Here is a 27,624-nt window from a genome sequence, read left to right as displayed (position 1 = left end):
GCTTTCATCCCTTCATTTGGAAGAAACACTTTCCACTTTTCCAACAGCCTCTGGGCACCCAGCAAAGCAGTTCAGACAACCCCCTGTACACACACCCAGCTTCAAATATTTTGCTGAAGTGGGATGAACCAAACTTGTGCTTAACTGCTTTGATGTTTGACCAGAGACAACAAGAAGATGTGTTTTAAAAACTTTCAAACATCATAATCAACCATGTGTTTATACATATATATGTAGCAAATACAGTAAATAGTAGCCCAAAGTAGGCCAAAATAGTGTTTATTATTTTATTTTGGGGTCATTATGACATTTTCATTGTAACATTTTATATTAAACTCTTTGAATGAGGGGAGTTGGATTCAACAAAGCTTTTACTAGCATTAAAACTCATTTGCAGTGAGTGCTAGCAGCTGTGTAGCAGCTTAATTAGGGCCCAGCGAGCCCCTTCTCCTCCGGCCATGCAGAAGCTGTGTGTGTTGGGGTTGGGTGTGTGGTGATAACTGCAGTTTGCTGCCCCTGCCCATCATTTTGCAGGGGATGGGGGTGATTTGTATCTTTTTCCAAGCTGAGCCTGAAGCAGGCTCATCCTGCCCTGCCTGAGAGGATGAGTTTGGTGGCAGGGCGTCAGGAGCTGTCCCTTGGCAGAGGTATGGCCTTGGTGGCACCTGGCTTTGTTCTGGTGCTATTTGGTGCTTTGTGCTGCGTCCCCAGTGTTGTGTGGTGTCTTGTGGCATGCTGTAGTGTGTTGTGGGCATGCTATTTTATTGAAATAGGTAATATGAAATAACTTATTTTTTAAAAAGTAAGACCAGCCTTTCCTTATAAACATGTCAAAGGCAGGAGGTGCTTTGATCTAGAAATGAAGTGGCTCACTCTGTGCTCCTGAATTGCTCAGAGTACTTAAAGGTGGCTCAAAAGGCTGGAAAGAAAGGTAACCTGACAAATAAATGTTAAACACCTGGACACCAAAGCAAGTAAAACTCATCAGTGAGCAGAGCCCACCTACTTTAGATGCCCGTAGGCAGGAAAGAAGCTTGTGGGGGGGAAGGAGGTCTCCAGGCTGGCAGGTGAGGGAAGGAAGAGGGGTGGTTGCTCCAAACCTGTGTTTTCTGTGGTATAATAAAACTGGATGGTCTCTGAGGAGATAGCAGGCTTACTCCTGTACCTAGATAACATCTTTTTAGGTAATGTTTTGATAATGAATTTGTGTGTGCTGCCGTGAGAGATGGTGGGAGGGTGTCAGGTCCCAGCAGGGGCAGCTGCATTAGCTTAGTCCTGACTGAAACCACTGTGTGTATCCAAAGCAGCTTGGGCAGGCAAAGAGGGAGGGGAGAAATACTAATTACGCATAGTTAAGTAGATAGATTTTATTTATTCCTTTTTAAGTCAAAAATAACCAAGTGAATTGGAAACACCTATGCTTCCTTTGGATGCATGTGTGGAGACTCTGAACATTACATGCTGTTGTGGAGTTAAACCTGGCCCGGGGGTGGCTGGCTAGCCTTCCTTTGAGGGAAGAGATGCCATCTTCTGAGGGGCAGCTTGGGGACACCCCTTATTTTAAAAGTGCAGGCTGATGTTATAACTATTTTTAAAACACTGCATTCCTTACTTAATTCTGTGTGACATCACTGTCTTCTGGTTACTTCATTGGAATCACATTTTTTTACATGTAAATCCAGCAGTACACGTGAAGTGGTGAAAACGCTAGATCTCTGTATCAGCACAAGCAGGGGATGTTTGTCTCCTTACTCAAGGACTTGTGCACTTAAGGTGCTATGGTAAAGCAAGAGCGATGGGAGCTCCAAAGCAAAGCTGTGCTCGTGTGTTCTTCCTTGTGGCAAAGCTGCTGCTGCATCAAATGAGAGTTTAGTCTCTGTCTAGAGGATAGACTTAGGCTGTACGAGTGCTATTCAAATTAAGAAGAGTTAAATTTGCAGTCTTGTGATTTTTCTTTTTTTTCCCTGTTTAAAAAGTAACTTACAAAGACTATAGAGTCGTATTCATGTGGCATAAACAGAGTTACTTTTCTGAAATAATCATTGTTCCTCTCCATATTATGTCAGCAGACATTCCCGTGTCTGTTAGCGTTCCCCTAGTTTGTTAGCTCATGCACATACAAATCAGACCTTGAATGCTATGCTGGCACACATCTGCATGTTAAGATTACTATCTTTTGGATAAAACACCCCCAAAACAAAAAAGATAATTTTAGTCTTTGTCTGGTCTTATTTATTCTTACACCATGTTTCTGAAATGTATGCTAGTATGAAGATAGCTGAAGGAGAAGAAACTTTGTTCTGAATTGTCTGTATCTACATCAGATTGCCAGAGCTGTGCCACTCAGAACTTGCTTCCAGTGTTATATTTATTTATGTGCAAATAAGCTTATTTTTTCTGCTGTTACACTGTTATAATCTCTTCAAGAACAGAAGTGGGTGGAGGGTGGTGGGATCTCAGGTAACATCCTCACAGGATGCTAGCCGAAAGCCTGTGCTCCTGAGGGCAACTTGTAGACCTAGCTAAATAGTATCTTAGAGAAAAAGTGCTAGAGGGGGAAGGTAAACACCTGTATCTTCAGGATGAAGACACCTGTTCCTCTGGCAATGTGGAAAATAGTGTAATCGGGTTTGGCTTTTTTTCTTTTTCCCATTTGTTTTTCATTAATACTTGCCTGTATGAAAGAACTCATCTCAGCAAGCTCACCCAGGAGCAGGGAAGTGATGTGTCCTGCCCGCTGCTCCAGGTTACCAGCAGTTATTGCTGTAAGGATGTCTCTGTGCATGTGGGGGTTTAGCTAAAGCACCCAGTTTCATACCTACTGCCAAAATAAAGCAATACTGGCAACTTATAGGAACATCCAAGTGTATGCAGGAGGGAAAAACTATATGTAGTGATGGGGATGGGGGTAAGAGGAACGGACTGAAGGGGCTGTGGGGTGTTGGTAAACTCCAGAAGCAGTTAATGGAAGGAAAGAAAATCCTGGCTCAAGGAGATGAAGCAAACAGCATACCTTCCCTTCAGTTTGGTCTCAGTAGTTAATTACTGAGCAATGCCTGGTCCCCAGGCATCCCTGGGTGCCCACATGCTGTTGTCACCTCTGCAGAGGGATTGCTCTTGCACGTTCAGGGGCTGCGGAGTGCAGTGGTGCCTGCTTTTGCTGGGCTCTGCGGAGCCTGCTGTGACACCAGCAAGTACGAGTTAATTGCAAATTTATTTCTGTGCAGCAATAAGGGAAAAAACACTTGGGGCCAGTTTCCCTTAAAGAAAAGGGGGGAAAGCCTGTTCTACACTCATTTGATTAACCCGTGCTGTTAATCACTGCCAGGTTTATGAACCTCTATTACAAACTTGTTACTCTAAGGGGTTTCGGTTCAGTGATTGAAAAACAGCTGTAGGGCCTGGGTAGGTAGGAGTAGTAAGAAGTACAAGTAGAAGCGCTGAGCCTTTGAAGAGGTGTATAAATAATTAGCAACGTATTTCATGTGGACCCTTTCGTCAAGATACACTGTCAGACCTGGGATTTTAGCAGGATGCGATGAAAATGTAAAAATGGAGCTCTGTGTTCATTCTAATGTGGTGACATTTAAGCCAAAGACAATTGGGTGTGTTAGAAGCTGCTGTAGGTCACAGAGCAGTGCTGTGCTGCTCCTGCATCTGGGGCGTGCTTTTTCCAAAAACCACCCATGTCTGAAAGTCTCCTTACTCTCTCATATCTTTGGGGTCTTAGATCCATATTTCATAGTTGCAAAACATGCAACATGGGTGAAAACCTGAAACGCATCTTAATAAAGCAAAGTGATGAATAAATATTGGCCTACACAGCTTCGGAAGATGGAGGGAAAGAGCTCGGGTGGTAAACCTCTAGGGCATGCCCATGTAACCAGCTCCAAAGAAAGTTATGAAGAGTTGGCTCTTATTAAAAGACACCAGTGTAATTTTTTTCTTCAAAACTATTTATAGGAAAGCAAACATTACCCAAAGTGTCTTAGGTACCAAGCACAAGACCGTTTAAAACAGGGCTTGGTTTGGCATCATCCCTCTTTCTGTTGTTGTTATAGCTGACTGCTATTTAGGGTTATCTTTACTCTTTCTCATTTTTAAGCGTTAATCCTGATTTCTGGGATGAAGCCTGAACTCCACCTGTTTCAGATAGTTTTGTTCGTTCCTACCCTGTGGAAGAGCCCAGGGGTGTTGGTGTCAGGTTTGTCCAGTGTCTTATTTATGCCAGAAGCCAGCATTCATCTCCCCATTGATGGGAATGTGCAGCTCTGTGTTCAGACGCAGGTCCTTCTGCAGAGATGGATTGGTCTCTGCTACTCCCAGAAATGTTAACAGGGTTTCAGCAAGTTCTGACCTTGCTGAGGTTTTTTGCCTCTTAACCTGAACAGAACAAACACTTCACTCCTCACCTCTTTCTACCAAGGTTTTCCGCTTACCTTCAGAGCCTGTAATAATAAATCAAATTCAGTGAGTGATCTTCGCTTTGCCCCCACTTTCCATGTGTGGGCTGAGTGGCGGTGATCAGGGCAAACTTGCAGCAAGACCACAGGCCAGCAAATTTCCAAGTTGTGTTTCCTCATTGTGGTTGTCCAACATCTTAAGGATATGCTACGCAAGGGAGGGCGGTGGTCTCTATCTGTGTGCCATGTGGTGTGGGATCCCTACAGAATAGGATGCAGAACGAAATGCCAAGTTACAGCTGATACAAGGAGGGGCATGGCATTACCCCTCATCCTCCTGGGCTCGGCTTGGCAGCGTGCAACCTCCCAGGGAAACAGCTCGGGGTGTGCCTGGGCCCCGTGCCCATCTGCAGCACATCCCTGGCTCATGCCTTGCTGCTGCCCAGAGGCACTGGCACGGGCAGGGTCTGCAGCAACACAGCCTGACTCCTGGTCAGCCCATCAGTGACACCTCTTTTCATTGCCAGCAATGCCTGTTTTTAATTTTCGGTGGCCAACAGGGCAGGTATTCCACCTGACAACTGTGCGTGGCGATGGTGCCACTCGGCTGTTACCTTTTAATATGCAAGGCAGGGAGGTGAGCCTTTTAAGTGCCAGGCTTGTGGGAGGCCATCATTAGTCTGTCGAGGTGCTTCTTTATTGCTGCCTTCTACAAATGTATTTGATATTAGCAACTCCAAGCTCGGCTGTTTTGAGCAGACAAGATGTAGTGTTTATGAAAACAGACTTCTTGAAGCAAGCTGTGGGGGGGAGAAGGAGAGCTTGTTTACAGTGTTTTAAGCCAAATGGCTCCTTTGGCAGGAGGCTTTCTGTAACAAGTGAGAACAACGAGAATTAGCTCTCTCAGCACTTCAACAAGCAAAGATTTTTGTCTGTAATGAGAAGAATGAAGCTTGTTTGACACAAACTACAAAACAGCACGGGAAAGATGAAGAAGGAGGGCAGAAATACATTACTGAAGGTGAGGAAAAACAAGTTTGCTGCTCTACTGTGAATTCAAGCATCTTGCTCATTATAATGTCTAATTACAGCTGGCCTCATTCCAGAGGAGGGGGGAAAGGTAAATCTTGCCAACTGTGCCAAATCCTGCTGAGGAACTGACCACAGCAGCATCCTACCTGTCTCTATATAATCCAAATAGTTCCCACTTTATTCTTCTGTACCCAGTCCTTCGTTATGCAGAAATGCAAATTCCACGTGGACTCCTGAGACTTCGAAACTGATTAGAATTTTTATGTTCCTCCGTTAAAGGTAAAAATAGGATATCCCAAGACAGCATCCCAAATTATAAACTGATCCGAGGAAATCGGAGTAGCTTACGTCTGTCATTAGGTGGATGCTCGCTTTCAGCAAGCGGTGCCAGTGATGTGGTTGCAGCCTCGTCTTAACTGCCTTCCTCTGTTTTTTAGCAGTTAAGTGACAAATTAACATCGTTCCATTTACTTGATACATGGATGAATATCCCACTTCATTTAAAAGCAAGTCTTTGGTATGTCTTTAAATCCAGTATCTCACTGCGAACAGCGGAGGAGTTGCATCTGTGGCTATCCTGACTTACTCTGCAGTCTTCCTGAGGACCAGAGCTTGAACTCTCTGCAGAGGCAGGGCTGATGCTCGGTCACCTGAACGTGTCTGGGTAGATACAGGGGTGTACAGCCCAAGGGGCAAGGTTTGCTGCTTTAAAAGCAGAGGTAGATGAGGACACAGTGGGGCAAAGGGAGTGTTTATTGAGTTCAAGCTTAGTGTTGTCTGTTCATGGCCAGACATCTCCTGTGTAATAAAGGTGTAGGGCTCCTCTCTTTCCTGTTTTGTTTTTTTTCCCCCCTTTTTTCACTTTGCAAGCAATTGCAAGGCTAGTTCATGTTGCTAGAGACCTACTCCTTTCCCACCAGCAGTGTCAGCCATGCAGCAGTGGCTTTGCAGATGACTTTGGAGCCCAGCTTCCTGGCTCTGAAGCACCTGTCAGCTCGCTGGCCTGGGGACCACAGCCACTTTTCTTCTGGTCTGGTTCTTGGAGTTGGTTTACACATCACACAATCCAGTTACTCCGCTATTGCCCAGAGAAGCTGTGGCTGCCCCGTTCCTGGAGGTGCTCAAGGCCAGGCTGGATGGGGCTTTGGGCAACCTGGGCTGGGGGGAGGTGTCCCTGCCCATGGCAGGGGGCTGGAACTGGGTGGGTTTTAAGGTCCCTTCCAACCCAAACACTTCTATGCTTCTCTACTCTTTCCAAGGCCTTCTGACTGCCTCAAAATGATAGTCCTGAAGTATTTACTTTTGTCCCATTCTTGTAGGTGCTTTGACAGTGTTTGTGTATTTAATTTCATCAAAAGCTTGTAATAGCTGGCAAAGTTGGTTGGAGGGGAAAAGCTGAGGCTGTGTGTAATGTAACAAGTCTTGTTTATGTGGTTTCCTGCTGTTTGGACACAGCTACATGCTGTTAATATTGCATTTGCGCAGTACGTGCTTATTGCTAGGAATGGTGCTTATCTGGGCATAAAAAGGATATTGATAACTGATCTTACACACCCCTATGGCTTTCCAGATTCCTAGTACAGAAGTGACTTTTTGCCTCCTTTAGCTCCAGTGCTGGGGTCTCCACTTCCTTCTGCTTGTCTCGTCTCCCACATAAGTCCATGAGTTATTGCTTGTATAATGAGCATAGCTAGGGAAGTCAGGATATATATATATATAGGTTTTAAAGGAACTAAATAATTATTGCAAAAGAGTCCAGGAAGAATCATTTGGAACTATCGATCCTTTTATTTCTGTTGGCCATGCTATTTTCTTCAGCAGAACTGTCTGGGAGAAGTAAAAATATGTTAAAATAGTGGAATGCCCCTCTTCTGGCTTTATCTCAAGTTCCCAGGTTAGGGCCTGATCTGTTACACAGCTATAAAACAAGGCTAATGTGATTGTAATAGACACAGATCAGGATTAGGTCTGCAAAGCATAAAATGAGAATTATATTGAAGCGGAGATTTATGAGGCTATTCCTAGTTATATCAGGAAAGGATAAAAACACGAATGTCTTCGGTAAGCACGTGGCTATATGTGGAAAAAGTTCAGTAGATATATATAACCTCATAATTTTTCTTCCATATGATAAAAGATTTATTAAAATCTTCCTAGAAGAAGAGCAGCCAAGTTTGTTGCTATGGGAGAATCCTTACGACTTCAGGTCTGTGTTTTCTCTGGAAAACAGGGTGGCTTTTATTCTGTTTTGTTTTTTCCCCTTCCAGCACTATTGTGAAGTGTAATTAAACCAGGTACCCATATGTTTACATAGAAAGACAAATGGTCTGTTTATTTCAGCAGCTGCTTAACAAGCCACCAGCACAATCAATTAAATTAATCCCAGGAAATAAAACTTCAAATAAAGATGATATCTGAAATCATTTTTATTCATGGTTAGAGACCACGCAGATTCTTTTGACAAGTTGAAAAATCTTATGGGTGATGTTGAAAACTTCAATGTACAAGTGCTAATTCAATTTGAGGGGAAAAAAACTGACTTGATAGAACGGTTTCTGTAGAGAGATTACGAGAATAGCAAACCCCCAAGCAATACAAAGGCAGCCAGAGTATTGTATGCTCATTACCTGAATTTTCAAACATTTAACAACTGTAAGAAGTATGAATATGCAAAGCTTCCAGACTCTGGCCAACATTTTTCTTTCCTGTTCCTGGAACGAAGGAGTCAGTGGCTTGCTGTCATTGTGCATATATATATCTGCTATTAGCTAGGTTTAAGTTGCATATGATTTAAGGTCATAGGTCTCTAACTCAGCAGAGCATTTAAATGAATCTGCCTCTTCACCTTTAAAAATGTATGCAAGTGTAGCGTTGACCAGAATTTTATCCACAGTTCATTGTATCCACGTGGCTGCTGGGCAGCTTGGACCTTGTGGAGGCAGAGAAACATTAAACCATTGATTAAATCACAACAGGAAGATCAAAATGGGAGGAATACTCTCCTTGAAAGGGTGAAGGTCCTAAGCAACCATCCTCATCTGTAGGGGGTAAGACCTAGAAAGGAAGGCCTTACAATGGATGTCCTCTGCCAGAGAATGGTTTGAATGCAAATTCCCCTCCCTCGTGGAACACCCTTTGACCTCCATGAGGATTTTAGGGACTTGCCACCACAGCAAGTCTGGGGGGTCCGACAGCAGTCTGCTTAATTTCAAGTTCTGGGCCAGATCCTGCAAACCCTTATTTGCATGAACAGTCCATTATGCCTGAATACCTTGTGGAATCCTTTTATCATAGGTAAGTATTGACCCAGGTCTTTAGCTGGAAATGTGAAATACCACAGCTATATCTGTATTGCTCCTGGCACCTTACCTTCTGCCTTTTGCCTCCTCTTGCATGAAGAGTGCCATCAATTTCTGATAGACAAAATAAACAAGATACATGTGTAAGACTTAAAATCCCACACTTATTGCTGCATATTCAAAGCTTTGATATCTAATCTTTGACAAGACCGTGGAAGCTGCAAGAGCGGAGCTTAAAGAACAGTTTTTCTTTAAGGGTAAAGTCATGTTGCTATAAATAAGGACACCAAGCTCTGCAGGTTAAGGCTAATGGGGCAGTAGCAAATCTGTTTATATTAGGATGTCTCTTAAGAATGAGGAAAATGTGTTTTAACAATAAAAACCTGAATTGTGTTCAGCACTGAAGAATGCCACAGAAAGGCAGTTGATGTGCTGCGAGTGCTTTTATCTCTTACAAACCAATTTTTATCCTTACACAGGCACTGAAGGATTTATTTTAGTGGATTTCCCTCTGCAGTACCTGTGGTCTCTCCTTTGTTGGTGCTGTTTGCAAAAGACTTCTCAGCTGCCTGAATGACTCGATTCTGGTAAGCAGGCAAATCTCTAGGTTATGACAAATGCTTCCAGGCTCCAAGCAGAGAGCTGGCAACATCTATATTTGCTCTGGGCTCCTGGAGTCCTATTCCTCTGGTCGTGTAGGTGGCAGACATGGGAGCACACCTGGCTGCCTGAATGCTCAGGTTTCCTTGCTGTGGAAACCCAAGAGTGTGGGTGAGAGTCGAGCACGTTCCTTCAGAGTGGGGATGGGGCACGTTACTGTCTGGGAGCTGGGGAGTGCTGCAGGCCACTAGCATGTGATGAGTTGCAGCAGAGGAGCATTGCTGCTGCTAGGACATGTGGCTGTGGTCTCAGGAGCCTGTGGCAAGCAGAGCTCCTTGCTTGGCTGCTGGTGGCTCTGTGCTGCACTTCCTTCATGGACTAATTGCCTACTGCAGATTGCTGGGTCTCTGTTAATTAACCCAAAATGTGAAAATCAGTGAGGTTTTCTGCTTAGGTATTGTTGAAAAATATCCACCTACTCACCCACTGCAATGCACAGTATGTGTAGCAGCTGAAGCCCATAGTGTGTGCATTTATCATGCTCAAGGAGTTCTCATAAAAGAAAGCTGCTGGTCTTCAAAACACTGTGGAATGAGTGTCTTGTGTGAACAAAGAGGATTGCAGGGAGGGCACAGCATCACACTTGTGTGCCCAGTGTTCAGAGCACAGCCCGGTCTAAACTACAGAGGGCACTGGGGCACTGCCAACTGCTGGCTGGGACTTGAGGCTTCAGCTGCCATGTGGCTTCCCAGAGAAGAGCTGACACATAATTTGATTGTGAGGAGTAATCAATATGCTGCTGCTTTCTTGAGTTGTACATGTTTCCTAGTAATCCAAATTTTTGTTTGGCTGTCATTGTTAAAGATGATCAGAAAAGAAAGGGTCGGGAATATAAATGAAGCATCCTATTGCTCTAGGCCATGCTGTGTCTAACTCGCACAAAATGCTGCTACTTGGTGCTAACTCTGTAGCTGTCTTTTTGCATAAAAAGGCTGGCTCTGGATTTTGGAATGCTGAATAGAAAATTAAAAATGCAGGCCAGTCTTTGGGAACATTTTACTTACTGTTTTAATAAACTTTTGTTTATGCCTAGAGGTGCCATTAAATTACCAGCCAGACATTAATATACAGTACACAAGGGATCTTGTATATAAGCAGTGATTATTACTGTGTGACTCAGACGGAGCTTGGTGCCTGTACAGATAGCTGCTGGATGGCAGATGAAAAGTGAATACCTGTCTGGATAAGTAGTAGTGGTACTTAGCAGGGGATGTGGTGTTTGGCTGGCATGTTTTTCTTTTTTTTTTCTCCATTCTATAAAAGAAAGCCGTCTCTTCAGAGAAGAAGCATGGCTTAAGGGTGCAGTGGTCTGTCATGGTAGAAATGCCTTCACTGTCATCAAATACCAGAAGATAAGGATGTGGTGTGATGATCCTGAGCTCGGTGTACCAAGTGCTTCCAAGTGATGCGTTGTTCTGGACTCTTTAAGCAGGCAGGTTCCTGGCACCACCAAGCATCTGGTTCTGCAACTGGTTCATGCCAAACAAGGCTTGTGTCCTGTGACACTGCATCCACAACAAGAACAAAGCTGAAGGAAGCTAAGGCTGCAAGGAGAAGCTGGAGCAAACACGGGCCATGGACAGCAGACTGGAAAGCATCTGAATAGCAAGGTTGAGTGGCAAAATCAGACACATATTGTTGCAGGCCTTTTGCTTGCATGCTTACAAAGACAGGTACAACCTCAAATGTGGGATTGTGGGAGTGTTGTGAGTTCATCTAGAGGGAAGAAATTCAAAAATCTCTCCAGCTCCTGAAGAAAAATGTATGCCAATTAATTCTGAATTGGGATTTTCCTTTACATTTGATCTACTTCAGAATGCACCACAAGGAAAGCTTCCTGTGAGGAAAGCTTAGAGACGCTCTCAGGGAAAAGGCACCACCACAACTCTCCTGTTTCCTGGAGGGTTCGAGGCAGAGCTCTGCTTGATGCACATCCTATAAAGGGAATATAAGGCCCTACCTAATTCAGCCTCCTCAGATTCCTGTTTTTTTGTCCAACCTTCATTACCAGATGATCCTTCCCTGTGTTTATCTGCTTTCCTAGTTTCTGTAGAGTGCTTTCTGACTTGCTTGAACCCACAAAAAATGAATACTTTCCCTTGCTTTCAACAGCACAATGCTTTGGCATATGAGACGCTTATGTGGAACAAAATCAGGGAGCTTGGATGTGACTTGACAAACGAGCAACGCAAAACCAACATTGGATGGCTTCTGTGGCATAAGCTGTGTAGATGGCAGGCAGTAGGGTGTGCTGCTTAAAAACCTTTGTGAAATCTGATTAATGTTGTTGAAATTAACGTTGTTAGGGGTTTAAAAAGCTTTCCCTTCAGGCTGTATCTTTCCTTGTGCTGTTTACATTGGGGTGGTACATACCCCAAAAGCCCTCCCTCAGCTTCCATCCCCTCTGTCTTTATCTAGTCAGTTTGGGCTGGATGCTTCTGGAATAATGACTGCATCCAAAACTAATCACAGTGACTTCCAGATCTGGATCTGATTACTGACAACAACAACAAGAGGCAGCCCTGTTTTCTTTCTATTAGATGCTTGTAGTGGGGGGACTGGATTTGTTTCTGCGGTTTTGTTCTCCATTCATGTCATTATTTACCAGCAATACACAATTATGTCCTTTTTTTTGTTCAGCTTTATTCCCTCATCCTTGTGTGATATTGTTATAGGCACAAAGTGTCCCAGTTTTTTAACACTTCGTTATTTATTAATGCCACAGATCGTGGGATGAAGGTTTGTCAGCATCCTCATTTTTTCTTCTATTGACAGACACAGTAACTGTACAGAAACTGATTTGTTAATAAATAGTTTTCAAAGGATCTCTTCCTATCTGGCTATATTTTTCCTCATTAGTTAGTGTACTTCCCATTAGCTTGTCTTCCTACCTGACTCCACTTTTAGTTTTGGTTGTCTGCTTTCACACTTGAGATGGGTTTTCCACTTAACTCTGAATTTTTGAGGGGAGAGGAAGAGTGGACCTGATCCCCAGTGGTAGATGTGGCCTGATACACCCCGGTGCCTCAAGGACAGGGCTGGATGAGGGTGTCTGCAGGAGGAGGTGGAGGAGTTTGGATTTTGACTGTGTTCAGTGTAGAGCAAGGGGGAAAACCCTGATAACTTTGTCTTGGTGGTGTTTGTTTGTATGGAAGTCTGGATCTACAATGGCATTAATCACCGTGGTTGGCACAAAGGAGGGCTCCGTTAAAATGAGGTGCATTGTGTGCACATGCACTGCAGCTCCTTGATTGCAATGCAAACATGCCTGGAATTATGCTAGCATATTGCCTGGAGTTCAGCTAGAGCTGGTGCAGTGAAGCCTTGTGGTCTGATCAAGATTTCTGTCTTGGTACAAATAACACTTCAGGAAGAAAGCAGGCAGCCTAACTCCAGCACTGCAGAGGAGCCTGGTGCTGCAGGGATGGGTGGGAGCAGGTGCTCTGAGGACTGGCCTATGCAGCACATGCACAGATGCTCCTCTGGGAGCACTTTCCATTCCATTTTAAAGCAAATGCCAGATAGGGCTGTGATCAAAGAAATTGATTTGTGAATAATGTAGAATCGGCTTCCACACAGGTAAGTGACTGCATCATCAAGCTAGATGACTGCAAGCTCCTGTGTTTCCCTGCACCTGGAGTGGCCTGGCTTACTAGGGGGAGGGCAGGTAAAACTTCACTTTGCAAATCTGTATCCTCATATGTATAACAAGGTTTTTAGTTTCCATCCTGCTGGGGGAAATCATGATGGCTGGTGAGAAGTGAATGGTCAGGCTTTGTTATGAAACTGGTTTGATGCTTGAAATAGTCAACAGAAGTCAACGTGCCAAGGTAAGCACAGAGGATGTGTGTATGCTTCTGTCTTTCTATTGCACATTTGTATTGCATCTCTTTCTCTGCACCTTTACACTCTTTGGTTCTGTTAAAATCAAAAGGGATGGGCACAAAATAAATTAGGCCTGTCCTCTGTCCATCTAGGTAAATACAGAGCTTGGAGCATGGGCTGTCCTTCCTCATGGACAAGTCCCACCATTCCTTCTTCATCAAAGACACACATTAAGCTCCTAAAACCCAGTTTTCAACATCCTGAAGACAAAGCCTTCTAGCAGCTGCCTCTTTCTCAAGTCTATATGTGCTCATGTATTTCTGGTTTCTCTAGTGGTTGCTCCTTGCAAACCTGACCTTTGTGACAAGTATTGTAGGCGGGGATGATCTCTCTCCTGGTTCTTCAACTTGTATGCTCTTCCCATTGTGAGTGGCTAATTACTCTGAAACTGCAGTAACCAGCTGGCATCTGCACACCTGTGCACACCCAGGAACAAACCTTGGCTGCTGCTTCCCTCTGTAAATACAGCAAAGGGTTGATACTGAAACTACTCACATTTCAGGGGGTTTTGGTATGACTGTTGCAACACTAAAAAGTCATCTGTGAAAAGTGTAAGGTGAAAAAGATATAAAAGCATTAGTATGTTCTCTCTGAAATATCTAGCAGGTTAAATGTCATTGCTTACTGTGAAATCATCCAGAAAAGCTATTTTTACATTTTCACTTTCATTTTTCAGGTTTAAATATGTACAGCTTTTCATGTTTTTTTTTTTTTTTTTAAGAAGTACTAAATTGCAGTTCAGGAAGTTTGAAAATTATTTCATACAATTTTATCATGCTGTGATAATCATTTTAAAATCATTTAAAAAAATCCTAACATCTGAATGCACTATAGTCTTGCTGTCCAGTGTGAAAAGATTTCTCTGAAGAAGTGCAAAATACAAAAGTTGTCTTGCCTCCTGTTATATCTATATGCTGTCCTGGAGGTCTAGACAAGAGAATATTGTGAGCAGAGGAGCACGAAGCCAGTGCATTGTGACTTTGTAGAAACAAGTAGGTTCTAGGAAAGGGGTCCCTGCTTGTTCCCTCGAATTTTCTTCCTAATGCTGAAGACTTCTGCATGAGAATTTCACATTGGGCTCTTAGATAAAATAATAATTGCTCATTTGTTGGATACCTAAATATCTGAGGAGCCTTTATTATTAGTGTAAAAAGAAAAAGCATTATGCATTTAAAGTCTCAGGGGGTGGGATCAAATCATTATAGAAATAAAAATAAAGATCCAGAAAACCTTTTACCATCTTATAGCTTCTTTAGAAAAGCATACCTATTTGTGTGTTTAAGTCCCATTAAGTGCTGTACTAAATTGAACTTGTACATAATTCCTACTACTGTGTTGCACTAATGGTGGTAAGTTCTGCAGCTGGCAATCTGTAAGTGCTCATGGGCATTTTATAATGTCCAGTAGCAGCAGCTAAATGATCCTGTACAGATAAGAGCATGAGCACCTAGACCAGGACAGAGTAAGCGCCGTGCACTCCATTTCCAGGAGCAAAACCAGCTAATGGGATCAGTACAGCCATTTCTTCCAGCTGCTGAGAAAACCTGAGATTATACCACTAAGTGCTTGTGAGAAATATAAATGTGTTGTAAACTGTCTCCCATATAGTTCCACTTTTTCTTCTCAACTTTCCTATTTATAATTAACACCTCGCTTTATCTTGTTCATTCTGAATATCTGTGTTCTTTTCAAGCTAAATTATTTATTACTCTCTTCCTCTCGTTTAAGCTCCCTTTATCTCATGATCCCCTCTCCTTTATGCTGAAATCTCTTCTGTCTAAATGCATAATCAGATGACACCTGCTACTATACGACTTAAAAATCCCAGCACATTCCCTGAAGTAACTTAACTGTGTAGTTATTAGACAGCCAGGTATGTCATGCAGCTAAGAGGCTGAGGACTCAAAAGGAACAGGCTCCATCTGGCACAAACAGAAGCCAATGTCTCGGCATCGGTTACGAACAACATAAGGCTGATCCTTCGTGAGGTGAAGCCCAGAAACACACAGTCCACTCTTCTTGTATCTTTGCAAATGTGACAACTGGTTGCTGCTCACACAGACTCATTGATTTCACCAGACTACTTGTGAGCAGCAAAGGTCTGTTGTCATATAGCTACTCCTGTCACCATGCTTTTGTATTATGCAGAAGGAAGCAACAGGGCCTTCAGAGGCAGGAAAGCATCTGGAAGCCCCGAGGTATGTTTGCATTCTGTTCTTGAAATAAATTGTACAAAAACGAAAATTTGGTCATGTGAAATCAGAGATGCTAAATTCTTGTTCTCATACTGTGTCTAAGCCACAGCTAAATATATCCTGACGCTGTTTTGTATGATGTAATGGAGAATGCACTTACACAGGTGCCAGATGACTCAGGGACCTGATGCAGTCCCAGTGGTTAAATAGGTAATGCACAGTATCTGTATGGGAACCTGTCGAGGAAAGTAAAATGTTACAGGATGTGGTTCTGGATGGCAGATAGCGAACAAATGCTTCAACGTGGATGACAAATTGCTTATAAAAACAGTGATGCTGTCTTGCAAACAGACTTAGGACCCATGAGAGTCCTGTGAATTACACAATACATCCCTCCTATTTTCTTCCTTCCTGTTCCACATTGGTGGGGTAGGGCAGGGCTTATGGAGCTCTCTTATAAAAGCAGTAACACGTTCATCTAAGATCTATATATTCCTATGATATATGAAGAACAGTTTCTAAACAAAAACATCTAAAATACCTTTTGTACAAGTCTTTTGATATGCAGCTTGGAATATCTGCATAGGATCTTAAAGATTATAGAAAATGACAGCTATGTGAATGCCTGTGTTCTGTAGTTCAGTGAGCAAAAGTTGATTATTACAAGGTTCAGATCTCTTGGAAAAACTTCCAGACAAAGCATTCACTGAAAGCAATGGAGCTGTGTTAAATCATTTTTTTCTTTAGCAAGTATAGACAAAGTTAACGTTTCTCTATGATTTCTGACTGCTGGAAACCAGTAGCATTTTTTTTCTCTTAACTGTTCTAAATCCAGAGAAGGATAAGCTATCTCACTGAAGATTAGAGGAGGAGAGGTGGGCTGGGATGATGCACAAGGAGTAACCCTTTGGGAAAGAAGATGAGAATCTTCCAGAGCCCGGGGAGAGAACCTAAAGTTCTGAACTTTCTCCAGTTGGATCTGCTGTGAGCAAATATCTGCAACTCTCAGGAGATGTGTGTGCTCCACCTCCCACACACTAGTGCCCCACGGTGCTTACAGCTACCACTGGTTCCTGCTGGCAGCTCAGATGGCAGAGATCTGTGCTCTGACTCTAAAGATCTGAGATACAGTGGTAGCCCTGTGCATAGAAATGTTTTGGGGCAAGCATTCAAAAGCTGAGAAATGCTTTTGAAGTGAAGCATGTTAAGATGTTCTGCAAATGTAACTTGTTCCTCTTGGATTCCGTGTGCAGGATGACAGTCCTGGGTTAAGGGATATCCCAGTTTATTGCCAGAGGATCTCTGTCAGTTGACACCTTGGCTAGGTTGGCTGGCGCTCAACTAGTGAACTCTAGGCTGAAGCCTTCCCCAACTCCCTGTGCAGCTCTTTGATATCCACTTTGATGTCCCATGCATGTATTTACCCTGCATCATTGAAGCCCTACTCAGAGATAAACTTCTCTGTACAGTGGTCCCCAATCACTAAGATACTTGATAGTCTCGCATATTAATTCATTTTTTCAGATCTGGAACAAATGAGCATTTTATTGGAGTGTATAAAAATGTTTTTAACAGGGATGGGAATCCTGAGGTAACAATGATTTTCCAGAGTTCTCAGCAGCCATACTCCTTGCTGTAGTCATATCATGGTTCTGAGTAGCTGCAGCTACAAGTGTGAATCCTCAGTTTTGTCCCCAAATGAAGCTTGAATCAAGTGGGCAGTGGTAGAAATTAGTAGTTAGTATTTGTCTGTGAAGAGTGAGAGGCAGGGTTAGCACTGTATAAAAACTGCGATGCAAATGCAGGGAGATGCTGTCTTTGCTGCAGAAGGGAGTTTCATTGCCAGACTGAACATCTTCTATGCCTACTCCTTCTTTGCATCAATCTACAGCTTCTGCAGCAAGCGGTGTTGCAGCAACTCCACTCGATATAAAATGAAGCTGCTTCTAACTTCTGGAGGCATAACTTCTCGGCCTCAATAGATTATTCAGTGTTCTGCATTTCCCCAGTAACACTGCTTTTCTGAATTGCCAGAAAGGTGTTTGTGCTTTTTAGCTGTGCTGGTGCAGAGTGAGGCCTCTGCGAGCTGATCTGTGGCAGCTGCACAAGCAAGTACAGGACTGTTTTGCAGTTGGTTACTTGTACCTGAGCAGGGAGCGAGGGCTAAGGTGTGCTCCAGTGAACTGGAGCAAAGCAATGAAGTATCTGATGGTTTTAAAGTGCCTGTTTGGGGTCCCCTTGTGAGAGGAAGAAGGCATGTTCCCTCCATGCTCAAAAATAAATAAATAAAAAGAATAAAAAGCAGCCATGATGTATACACGTTAATAGCAGTGAATCTCATGGGACATACAGCAGTATGTGCTTCCTGAAGTAGCTGGGATCACAGCTGAGCTATCGATGCTTGGTAGCAGAAAGCACGTGGCAGGGCTAGTCCCTGAAACCTGAACACAGCTGCAGACGCTGTTAAGTATGAAGTTATCTGAATGCGTAGAAATTGCACAGCATAAGTGTTGTGTGTTTAAAATGCCCTGGAACAAGCTGCCTGTGGCCGTGTGAGCAGCTGTGATGATTGAATGTTTTATACTTTATCATTTCCTCGTTACGGTGATTTAGAGGGAGGGGGTCACGGCCAGGCAGAGAGCAGGCTCGTGAATCCGTCAGGGAAGCTGGGACAGGAGAGGAATGGGAAATCGAAAGCGTGGGTCGAGCACTGGAATTACACGACAGCGTGATTTAATGGAGATGCGAGAGGAATTTCCCAACTTCGGAAGCCAGGCGACTGAGCGCAGCGGGATACCCCAGGCAGGGCTGAGGCGCCCGAGGGGCTCTGAGGGGGCGTTGGGCTGCTGACGGGACGCCGCTGCCACACGGCGCCCAACGGCCGCAACCGCCCGCCCTCAACGCGCGTCAGGCGCCGGGCGTCACGCGCCCGTCGTAATGTGCCGAAGCAGCGCGCACCCGCCCGCTCCCTCCCGCCGCCGCCCGGCCCCGCGCCTCACGGGCGGCTCCGCTCCCGGCGCTCCGAGCCCCTGCGGGCGCTGCGGGCGCTCCCTCCCGCACCCCGCGGCGGCCGCTGCCGGTGTCGGCCGCCGCCTTTTGCGTGGTGGCGCGGCGGTATTAGGAGCCGCGCGGTAGGCATGGCGGCGGTGGGAGCGACTTCTCGCCGTCAGCCGATCCGGCCGCTCGTGGCAGCGGCGGCGGGCGGGCGGGCAGGGCGGGCAGGCAGCCTGCGTCCCGCCCCGCCCGGCTCGGCACGGCTCGGCTCGGCTCTGCCCGGCCCAGCCGGGCGGCGGCGGCAGCGGCGCCATGGGGCTGCTGGAGCGGCTGCGGAAGGACTGGTTCATCGCGGGCATCGTGCTCGTCATCGCCGCGGCCAGGCTGGAGCCCGCCGTCGGCGTCAAAGGGGGTGAGTGCGGCCGTTACCGGCGGCCGTTAACCGGCGCGCGGCGGCCGTTGCCCCGGCCGGGCTCGCGGGGGCTGAGGGGGAACTTGAGGAACTCGGCGTGTGCCGGGCCTGCCTCCCTCAGCGCGGAGCTCATGGAAACCTCGGCTGCCTCCAAGCCGGGGGGGTTCAGCTTGGGGTCACCCGCTCGTGCTGTGAGGATGGGTTTGCCGGCCCCTTTTACCCCTTCACGGAAGGTGCCTCGGTGCGAAACGGTGCGGAGTGCCGCGGTGAAGGAGCCAGAAGGAAGGCTTGTCTGTGGGGAAACGAAGCCTTTTGTGCTTGTTGCAGCCGGAGCTGAGGAAACAGCCAGCGTTACTTTAAGATAAACAGCGTGTGTTTAGGTACACGCAGTGGCAGTATCAGCCGCTTAGTTTACGTTGTAACTTCAGTTCCAGATGCTCACAGTCCTCAAAAACAGGTTAAATTTTATACTTTTTTTTTTTTTTCTGATTGCTTTCCAAAGATTTAAGAAAAGGAAGGCAGAACACTTCAGCAGAATTTGTTTAGCAACTCTATGTAACAGAACTGGAGGAAGAATCTAGCTGTGCTTTTATACGTGGAGATTTTTTTTTTTTTTCTTAACAGCTGAAGTTTGAGGATAGACAGCTCCTCACTGAGGAGCTAACTTTTTTTTTTTTTTCTTTTTCTTTTTTTTTTTTCCTCAGGTTCTGGCAAAAAAAAGTTTTAAAAATGGCTCCAAACGCTTGCTGTGGCAGCTACGGCTCCGTCCGGTACTTCACGGAGTTCAGGGCAGGCAAATTCCTGCTCTGCAAGGATCCTTCCTAACATCCGTGTGCTGTTTTGCATAGGTGAATAGGGCTCACGTGGAGCTTCTTGCAGGATCCACGCTGTGTCTTTAGCAGATCTTAAAGACAAATTTGAATTTATAGTATTAAGTGGTTTGTCCCTGTCTGATTGTCACACTGATTGTTAGCAGCGATGTGGGAGACCCTGTAAATTAGAATATGAGATTATTTTTCCACAATTTATTCCCTGCATGTTATTGTGGAGGACTTCAATTTAATAATTCTACTGTAAAGAGATAGCACATGTGGTATATAGACGTGGTGTTGTTCCTGGGACAGCTAGCTTGAAAAAGCTTGTAAACATTGATAGGAATTGTCAGACATGTTCCCAATAACAGTATCTCTTTTCTGAAGCCATGGAACCTCAATGCTCATTTTAAAACCAGAGGAGGAAAAAAAAGGGTATGTGTGTGTGAAAGGTGGTGGGGTGGAAAAAGTCAGCATATGAAAAAAGCTCCAAGTTTGTCATCCTCCAGGGGACAAAACCATGCACTGCAATCTGCAGAGCCCTGCTGAATGACACAGAGGGCCCAGCATCCATACCAGTGGAATGCTGTGCCACAAATAAAGATTTGTGCTGGGCTCACCTTCAGGGCGCAAACCAAGCCCTTTTTGGCATGTTTCCCTAGCCAGTGAATGTGCCTATTTTGGTTTTTCATGAAAAGAGCTTTCCTGATCAGTCTTTGGCACATGAGATGAAGGGGATCTGTCCTGATTGAAATTCCCTGGGCTGCATGAACGTGCGAGTGCTCTAGTGGTAGAGTTTACTCCAGTGTGACAGGGTTCAGGCAGTCCAGTGAAAAACCTGTGACAGAAAAATTGTATCCTTGAAGAACCTTTGTTTTAGCCAGACCACCTAACCAACTGCCTATGTGCCCATATGTACATGCTCTGATCTTCTACAAGATTAGAAAAGTTACATAGTTGTCTGTATATGTCAAACTTATATATTTTTCTGTATAACTGTTTATAGGATTCTAATGTGTTTTTTTTCTTTTTTTTTTTTTTCTGGCTTTTCAGTTAACTTTTTTTTTGCAATTGATTTTGCAACTAGCCACATGCTTTGCTGCAACTTTAACTTTTGTATTTCCTGGCTTATTTTTACATTGTGCTTCATATAGGCAGTTTGTTTTGCCTTCTTTTTTTTTTTTTTTTTTTTTTTGTACTTAACACACACACACATTTCTAGTGCCTCATCAACAAAGTTATTTCAGAGTAGGATTTTTAGTTTAAACAACTTGAGGTGCAAGCCTGAGTAGACTCAGTGTATGATCAAATCCCTCTAATTTAAGGATCATTGATGTTGCTCACATCAATGTGTCATTCATTCGAGAGAGCAGAAAGGATCTTCTCTTCTGGTCTGTGGAGTAAAGGCTTGCCTGTTTGCTGCTGCAGTTTTGCTCATGACAATTTATTGTCGCTTGCAGAGTTAGGATATTAGTTTGACCCTAAGTAGGCTGTTAATATTTTCTTTTTGTTGAAATACCTGGTTGAATGCCTGTAAAAATATGCATGTATACTTTTTGCATTTTGTGGCTTTCAAAGTCAAAGGGTATTAAGATAATTCATCACTTTTATAGGAGTACAAAAACTACTTTTTTTTTTGTTTCAGGAGATTAAAATAAATATATGACTATATATACCAATATAAGCTTTTAATATTGTGGAACCCGTGGAGGTACAGACATCTGCCCTGGCTGCTCTCACTGCAGCAGTGTCTGAAATGTGTTATCGCAGGGCTGGGATGAACCATTTTGCCACAGCCCTGTTGTGGGGGAATAACACAGAACTGCATTGCTTCAAGGAGCTCATTGCAAGGAACGACTTGGTTTCCTTTCTGCAGGCAGCCAGACAGGTGTCGTGTTGTAGGGGGGATATCAGAGGTAGATATGGGATTGATGTAGATACCCTTATGGAGGGAGCAGCTCACATTTTCATTTTAGTGTGTGGTTTCAATTTTTGTTGCTGTGGGGGTACTCTGATGACAGAGCCAAGCTCTGAAAACTCCCCCTTTTTCACTCTGCAGAATTTACCCATTGGTGGCCTGTAATCATGGGAGCCCAATCTTTCTGACGCCATAACTCACTGGTCACTCACTGATTTGTTTTCATTTAGAAATGAGCAGCATGATTTCTGTAATGTAACGGTTAAAACGCACTCTTTTTATTAAGGAGACTTGAATGATTTGGTTTTCTACAGATATTTGTCTACGGATTCTCACTTTGATGTAATATATGCATATAATTGTCTCTTTGACTACAGTTCACTCTGTTCTCTGTATTTTTTAGGACCCTTGAAACCAGAAATTACCATAACTTACATTGCTGTTTCAGCTATATTCTTTAACAGTGGACTCTCATTAAAAACTGAGGTACTGTAATTTCTCATTGCTTCATCCTTGTTTTGCTTTAAAAGTTTTGTTGCTTTTGATCAGGTTTGAACATAAATGAAGTACTTAATTACTATGCTGCTGTTGATGCTCAGAGAACGGCCGACAAGAGAAGATCAAAATTAGACATTTATATAATAACCCCTCATTGATTTCAAGAGATTCTTCACAAGCTAGTGAGTGTGTTGAGAAAGAGAGTGTGAATAAATTTCACCCATCCATAGAGACTTTGCTTGATTCTGTAGGGCTTTGACTAAGTGTTGAGCACAATGTTGAGTGCAAAAGACTGGATCTACACCTGGGGTGCATCCCGATACATATCAGGGTGAGACCTGGGAGCACACTGGTGCCTGGCTCCTACTACCATTGTGCACCTGCATTTCCCCACTGTCCTGTTTAGTTACCAGGCAGAAAACTGTGTGAATCCTAGGGTAGAGCTCTGCAGGGACCTGGCCAGAGAGGGGCTCTGGGGAGTCTCCATACCTCTGTAGGACATGAAGAGAAGAGGTGAGCTCTCTGTGCCCCTCTCCTTCATCTCATCTGCTGGTTCTTTAAGTAAGACTGGAGAGGCTAGTCACTACGGGGCTGATGCAAGCCAAGATCAATGGCTGGAAGTTACCACATTGGGTAGGAATAGGACAACAGCCGGTGTCAACACTGAGGTTCTCCTCTGCAGATATGAGGCCAGTATATACTTGTATGAGGTCTTGGTGATCCTTTCCTATGGGATTTGTTTGTGGGCAGGTAGACTTGAGGTGCCTGCACGCTGCTGCATGTCACAGACACTGAGACTTGTTCCAAATTTGATGTTGCTTATTTTTCAAAGAGGAGCAATCTATGAATAAAAGGAGATGAGGGGAAAACCTCTTAGTTTGTCAAGTAGGGAGGGAGAAAGGGAAATGATGGCTGTGTGCCAAAAAAAGGAGGAGTAACCAGAGCTGAAGGGAAACAGTGCATGTCACTGCTGTTCTGGTTTCTTGGTTCCTTTTACTCTGTTGGCTGTGCTCATGGGTGATGCTGTCCGTATGTTGCACGATACTAAAGGAAGCAGCATGATACTGTCCAGCATTGCATGAGCTTCTGGGCAAAGTGGGATCTGGATGAATAGCGTGTGTTAAACAAACATTTCTGTACCTGTATTATGGTCATAATGATAATATTAATAATGGCGGCAGTGTGTGAATTGATGGCAGCCCTCTCCCTGTGTCTGTGGGCACTGCTGGCACTGGCGCCTGGATAGCTCTGCCTGGATGCAGTAGAAGTGAAGCGAATAACTAGTCAATTCTGTAGCAGCTTTTTTTGAGCTTTGTGGTCTTATATGGAAGCAGAAAGAACCATATCATCTATTTGCCTGGAACAGAAATTTATCCTAATGTAAACAGGCTGTAGAGAGGCACTTTCTCCCACAGAGAGGAGGACCCAAAACCACAAAACTTCAGTGGTGTTTTCTGCTTTCAGGGTTAAGAATCTTTGTATACAGAGAAAAACATGTAAAACTTATTTCTCTTTCAGTAGCTTGAATCCTTGAAGCATTATATTTGGAAAGCAGCTGTGAGGGAGGGAGGAATCAGTAGCACAGTCAAAGTCTTGGTTAGCTTCTGAATGCTACTGCACCTCTAACTTTCTCCAGTTAAGATGATACGACTGACACATCCCTTGGCGATACATCATGACCCACTTTGAACTTTGATAGCTTTCTTTCATTCTGCAGTTCTAAGATACAGAGGTATCAGTGAAGCCTTTACAGAAGCTGGTGTTTATGTCTAGGTAGCTGATCTCCATTTGTTTTGGAAGTACTGGTTAGGGGTGGTGCTGCATGTCCAGATCTGTATTCCATCAAGAAGCTAAGCCTTTTTTGAATTTCTGCCATAGGGGTAGAAGATAAAGACGAAGAAAAACATTTCACTCATTGTACCTTGTGCTATTACTTTCTAAAATGGGTGTTGAAATCAATTTTCAAATGTTAGGAGGCCAGGTCATTATATTATTAAAATACTTTGGGGGCATGTTTTAATTTTTTTTATGGCACAACCTAAAGTTACTATTAATCAGTTAATCCATCTTTGTAATGGAATGTTTCTGCTTTTGTCTTGATTAGTTCTTCACCCTCTCTGTGTTCTACCGTGGACAGTACTTTGATTGGAGTGAACTAGAGTTTGCTATGCTTTATGAAACAATAAAAAGTTGCGTAAGCTTTAGCTGAGGCCTCCTGATAAATCTGATAAAATGAGTACTAGCTGATGCTCTTTTTTAGGTTACACTTATGTTTTTATCTGCTGTGAAAGTGCATGCGTAAATAAATTCCTCACCGTGCCTTCAGAAAGCAGTACACAGAATAATTGCCAGCATTCAGGGGGAGTCTGTCTGCACACAGCCTTGTTACAGTTTCAAATCTAAAGAGATCCTCTTTAAGGTCCTCTTTCCTTTGCAGAAATAGGCTGTATTCAGGAATGACAAGAACCTTTGATTGCACCTTACCATAAAGCTCTTCCAGTGCCTGGATAGTTTGCTTTTTCCTTGTAGGGCCCCAGAAATAAATTGCATACTTGAGTTATCCATTTCAATGAGGAATTTGGAAGGCCACTGAAAACAGCGTTTGCTTTGTTTAAGTTTTTGCCCAGAAAAGCTCACCTATAACCGTTTTAGTGTGACTAGGTGGCACCAAGCATTAACCAGAGGGGAAGCTTGGAGAAGCTCTCTAAAGGGTCTAAATTAGTGGGAAAGATGAGGTAACCTGTTCTACCTGGTGTGCAGAAACTGAGTTGTAACTGGCAGCTCTCAAAGCCATTTCTGAGATTTTTCCTTTTTTTGAGTGCCACGGTGATGGAGGGCATTTTGGGATAAGTCCTTGTAGATGGTTTAAGAGGATGAAGGCTGTTTTTTTTTCCAGTGTTTGTTCTATGCTGATGCGATCTAAGGAATACCTTTTTAAAACACGATCACCAGAGACATTCTAAGGACTGGTAATTTAGGTCTGCAAATACCTGTTCTGCTAGTACAGCATTCCTTCGTGTGCTAGGTTGGCTGTGTTGTAATTGCCTTTCTTGCTCACTGGAACCTGTTACCAACCTTTCCCAAAGTTTTGGCTTGGATTTTGCTTTTGGAAGTAGCGCGCTTCTTGAAAACATCTGTTTTTAAGGCATTTTGCAATTGTTGTAAAAACAGTAGATTAAAAGGGAAAGCAGGCAACAACCGTGCAATACTGGAAGAAAGAGTCTCTTGTACAATGCTGTTGGCTCCAGTGTCTGCACCTCTGTGTGTGTGACATTGCCTAGACTGGGATTGCCATCAGAGATTGGTCCACTAGGAGATCTGGGGCCGGAGGTGACGTGGCAGGAAAGGAAAAATAAAGCAGTTTTGCTGAAATAAGTCACCTGATTAGTTGTTTTTTTTGTTTGTTTGTTTTTTTCTCAATTGCATTTTTAAATGTGATACATTTTTATGTAGGTATTTCAAAGTATCTTTTCTTCCCCCCTCCCCCACAGTGTTTCTACTACTAGACACTTTATTTTTGCTTTCTTTTTGAGAAAGGATGAACTAGTGCTACAATGAAGCTTTCTGTAACTCAGCCAGTACTATGACAGCTCATGTATGAGGAAGGCCTATTTTTTCATGCAGAGTTATAGTGGTATGTGCAAGAGCCTTCTTTATTTAGAAAATGAAGTAGTTGTTTCATTCAGTTAACTAAGAACCAAGAGGAGTGATTCTTTCTTGTTAAAACTGGTTCAAGATGTACATTTCAAGTCCATGCTGTATGTAACTTTGTGAGAATGGGGTACGAAGAGATGTGTAGATTTTCGTGGAAGTTTTTTTTGTTTCCCAAACCCAAATTTGGAAGATAATTTTATTCCAAGAAATAAAGGAGGACATTGTGCTGAATTGCTAATACTTCCAGATGTGTACTTACATCAGTGTGCGTTTGGAGGATCAAAAATGCAGCATTTGATTGTTTTAAAAATAAAACTGCTGAATAACAGTTCAGCTGTCTTGTAGCTGGGAGGTAGCATGTGAAGATCTGCTGCTGTATTACTCTACGATATATATATGTGTATATTTAGTGCATCTGTGGTATCAGACCTAAGATACATGGAGAATCCTAGCAGATTTTGAATAAAAATGTCACCAGTTCTTTTTATGTTGCATCGTTTACTGGAGGGTGCAAGTTATTTTGAGAAACAAGAGAAGGACCTTTTTTTCTTGATATATGGGAGCTGAAATGTACAAGGCTTTTCTCTGATACTTGAAAACTCTGCAGAAGATTCTTGTAGTGCCTGGAAAACAGAAACAGAGAGAGACACAGCTAACTGAAGAGCATATTGTGTAAGGATACTTGATCTCCTCTCTGGAGAGTTCTTACTGCTTTTGAGGAAAGACACTGTGTAACAGCAACATTTTATTTATTTCCTCAGTCTTCTAATCTGTTTCTAAGGTGTTTTGCACCTTTTTTCTCTGCATTTTGTGGCTTAACTGTTGATAAGTTTTCATAGCCTTGGTATTCTTTCTTAGTTCTTCTTCATGAGCCTAATATTTTTGTATGAATTTTCTATCAGTTGGTAAAATGAACAATCAAAATCTGCCACTGGATTTTTTGCTTTTTATGTTTGTTAGATTTTAATTGTAATGTCAGGATCCCTTTTTCCTTTCTGGTGTAAAGGAGAATCACATTCTCTGTGGTTCTCTTCAGACTAGGGAAGCTTGAAATCACCCAGAACTACAAGTTTCCCTTCTTCTTGATACCAGCAGTCAATAAAGTAAACAGGCTGTCAGCACAGTTAACACAGGTTTTGAAGCACAGTGCTGAGGCTGCCTGCCGAAAAGCTGTTGTTAGAAGAGCTATGGTATTATTGAAGTGGTGGACAATTCTTTTGGAAAAACACCCAGGAGCAGAGAGAGCTTTTATGTTGTCTGGCTGTACTTGTTACTAGAGAGGAGATCAGATGATCCCTAAAGGTGCCTTTTTGACATGCACTGTCATTCTATTATAAAGATAATCCTAGTTTTAAAAGCACGAATATGGTCTTACTTCAGCTGTTATGACTGCAACTTCCTCTCTTCTTTTTCTTTTGCAGGAGCTGACAAGTGCTTTGATGCACGTGAAACTACACCTTTTTGTCCAGATTTTTACACTTGCGTTCTTCCCAACAGCAATATGGCTCTTCCTTCAGCTATTATCAATCACACCTATAAATGAATGGCTTTTAAAAGGGTATGTGTAAGCATAATAGAGTGAACAATATTTGTAGCTGTCTTCTTAAAGGGCTGTTTGTCCTGGAGTAGGTGTTTGAAGAGAGATTATGAGCAGAATTTGCTGTTTGCTGTTGTGCTATAGTGCTTTGTTGTTGAAAACAGTATGCACAGAATTACCTTTTCAGGAACCTGGTGTCATTTCTAGAAAATCTGGTCAATTAGTTTCATATGGAGAGAGCTTGCAACAGGTTACCTTCTTTGAAAAGCACCTTAAGTGCTCTGCTGGGTCTCAAGGAGGACTGAGGGGAAGAAGAAAATATTCT

The 27,624-nt window shown here is 43.4% G+C and overlaps 1 protein-coding gene and 1 long non-coding RNA gene across 14 annotated transcripts in view; both read left to right on the top strand.

The window, feature by feature from the left end:
• Positions 1-460: 460 nt before the first annotated feature.
• On the top strand, positions 461-17,812 carry LOC137856038 (uncharacterized). 2 transcript variants are annotated; one of them, XR_011096151.1, is made up of 3 exons: positions 461-647; positions 9,214-9,321; positions 16,310-17,812. It is a non-coding gene; the product is annotated as an uncharacterized lncRNA (long non-coding RNA). The 2 variants fall into 2 exon arrangements; XR_011096152.1 differs by lacking the exon at positions 16,310-17,812 and adding an exon at positions 10,658-12,543.
• An 817-nt stretch (positions 17,813-18,629) lies between these two features.
• SLC10A7 (solute carrier family 10 member 7) overlaps positions 18,630-27,624 on the top strand; it is a 144,696-nt gene continuing 135,701 nt past the window's right edge. For 7 of the 12 annotated variants that reach the window (XR_011096149.1, XR_011096148.1, XR_011096150.1 and 4 more), the window contains exons 1-2: positions 18,630-18,880; positions 22,014-22,096. Coding sequence is in view for 8 of the 12 variants with exons in the window: in XM_068680892.1 (XP_068536993.1) it covers positions 18,781-18,880; positions 22,014-22,096 (183 nt within the window). In the remaining 4 variants the exon portion in view is untranslated. Of the gene's footprint in view, positions 18,881-22,013; positions 22,097-27,183; positions 27,321-27,624 lie in introns of all 12 variants that reach the window. The other 5 variants (XR_011096147.1, XM_068680891.1, XM_068680889.1 and 2 more) reach the window with 2 other exon arrangements.

The sequence above is a fragment of the Anas acuta genome, chromosome 4, assembly GCF_963932015.1.
Source record: "Anas acuta chromosome 4, bAnaAcu1.1, whole genome shotgun sequence".
In the NCBI taxonomy this organism is placed as follows: Eukaryota; Metazoa; Chordata; class Aves; order Anseriformes; family Anatidae; genus Anas; species Anas acuta.
Note: the sequence above shows the minus strand (reverse complement) of the source record. Positions and strands in the feature narration are given on the sequence as shown.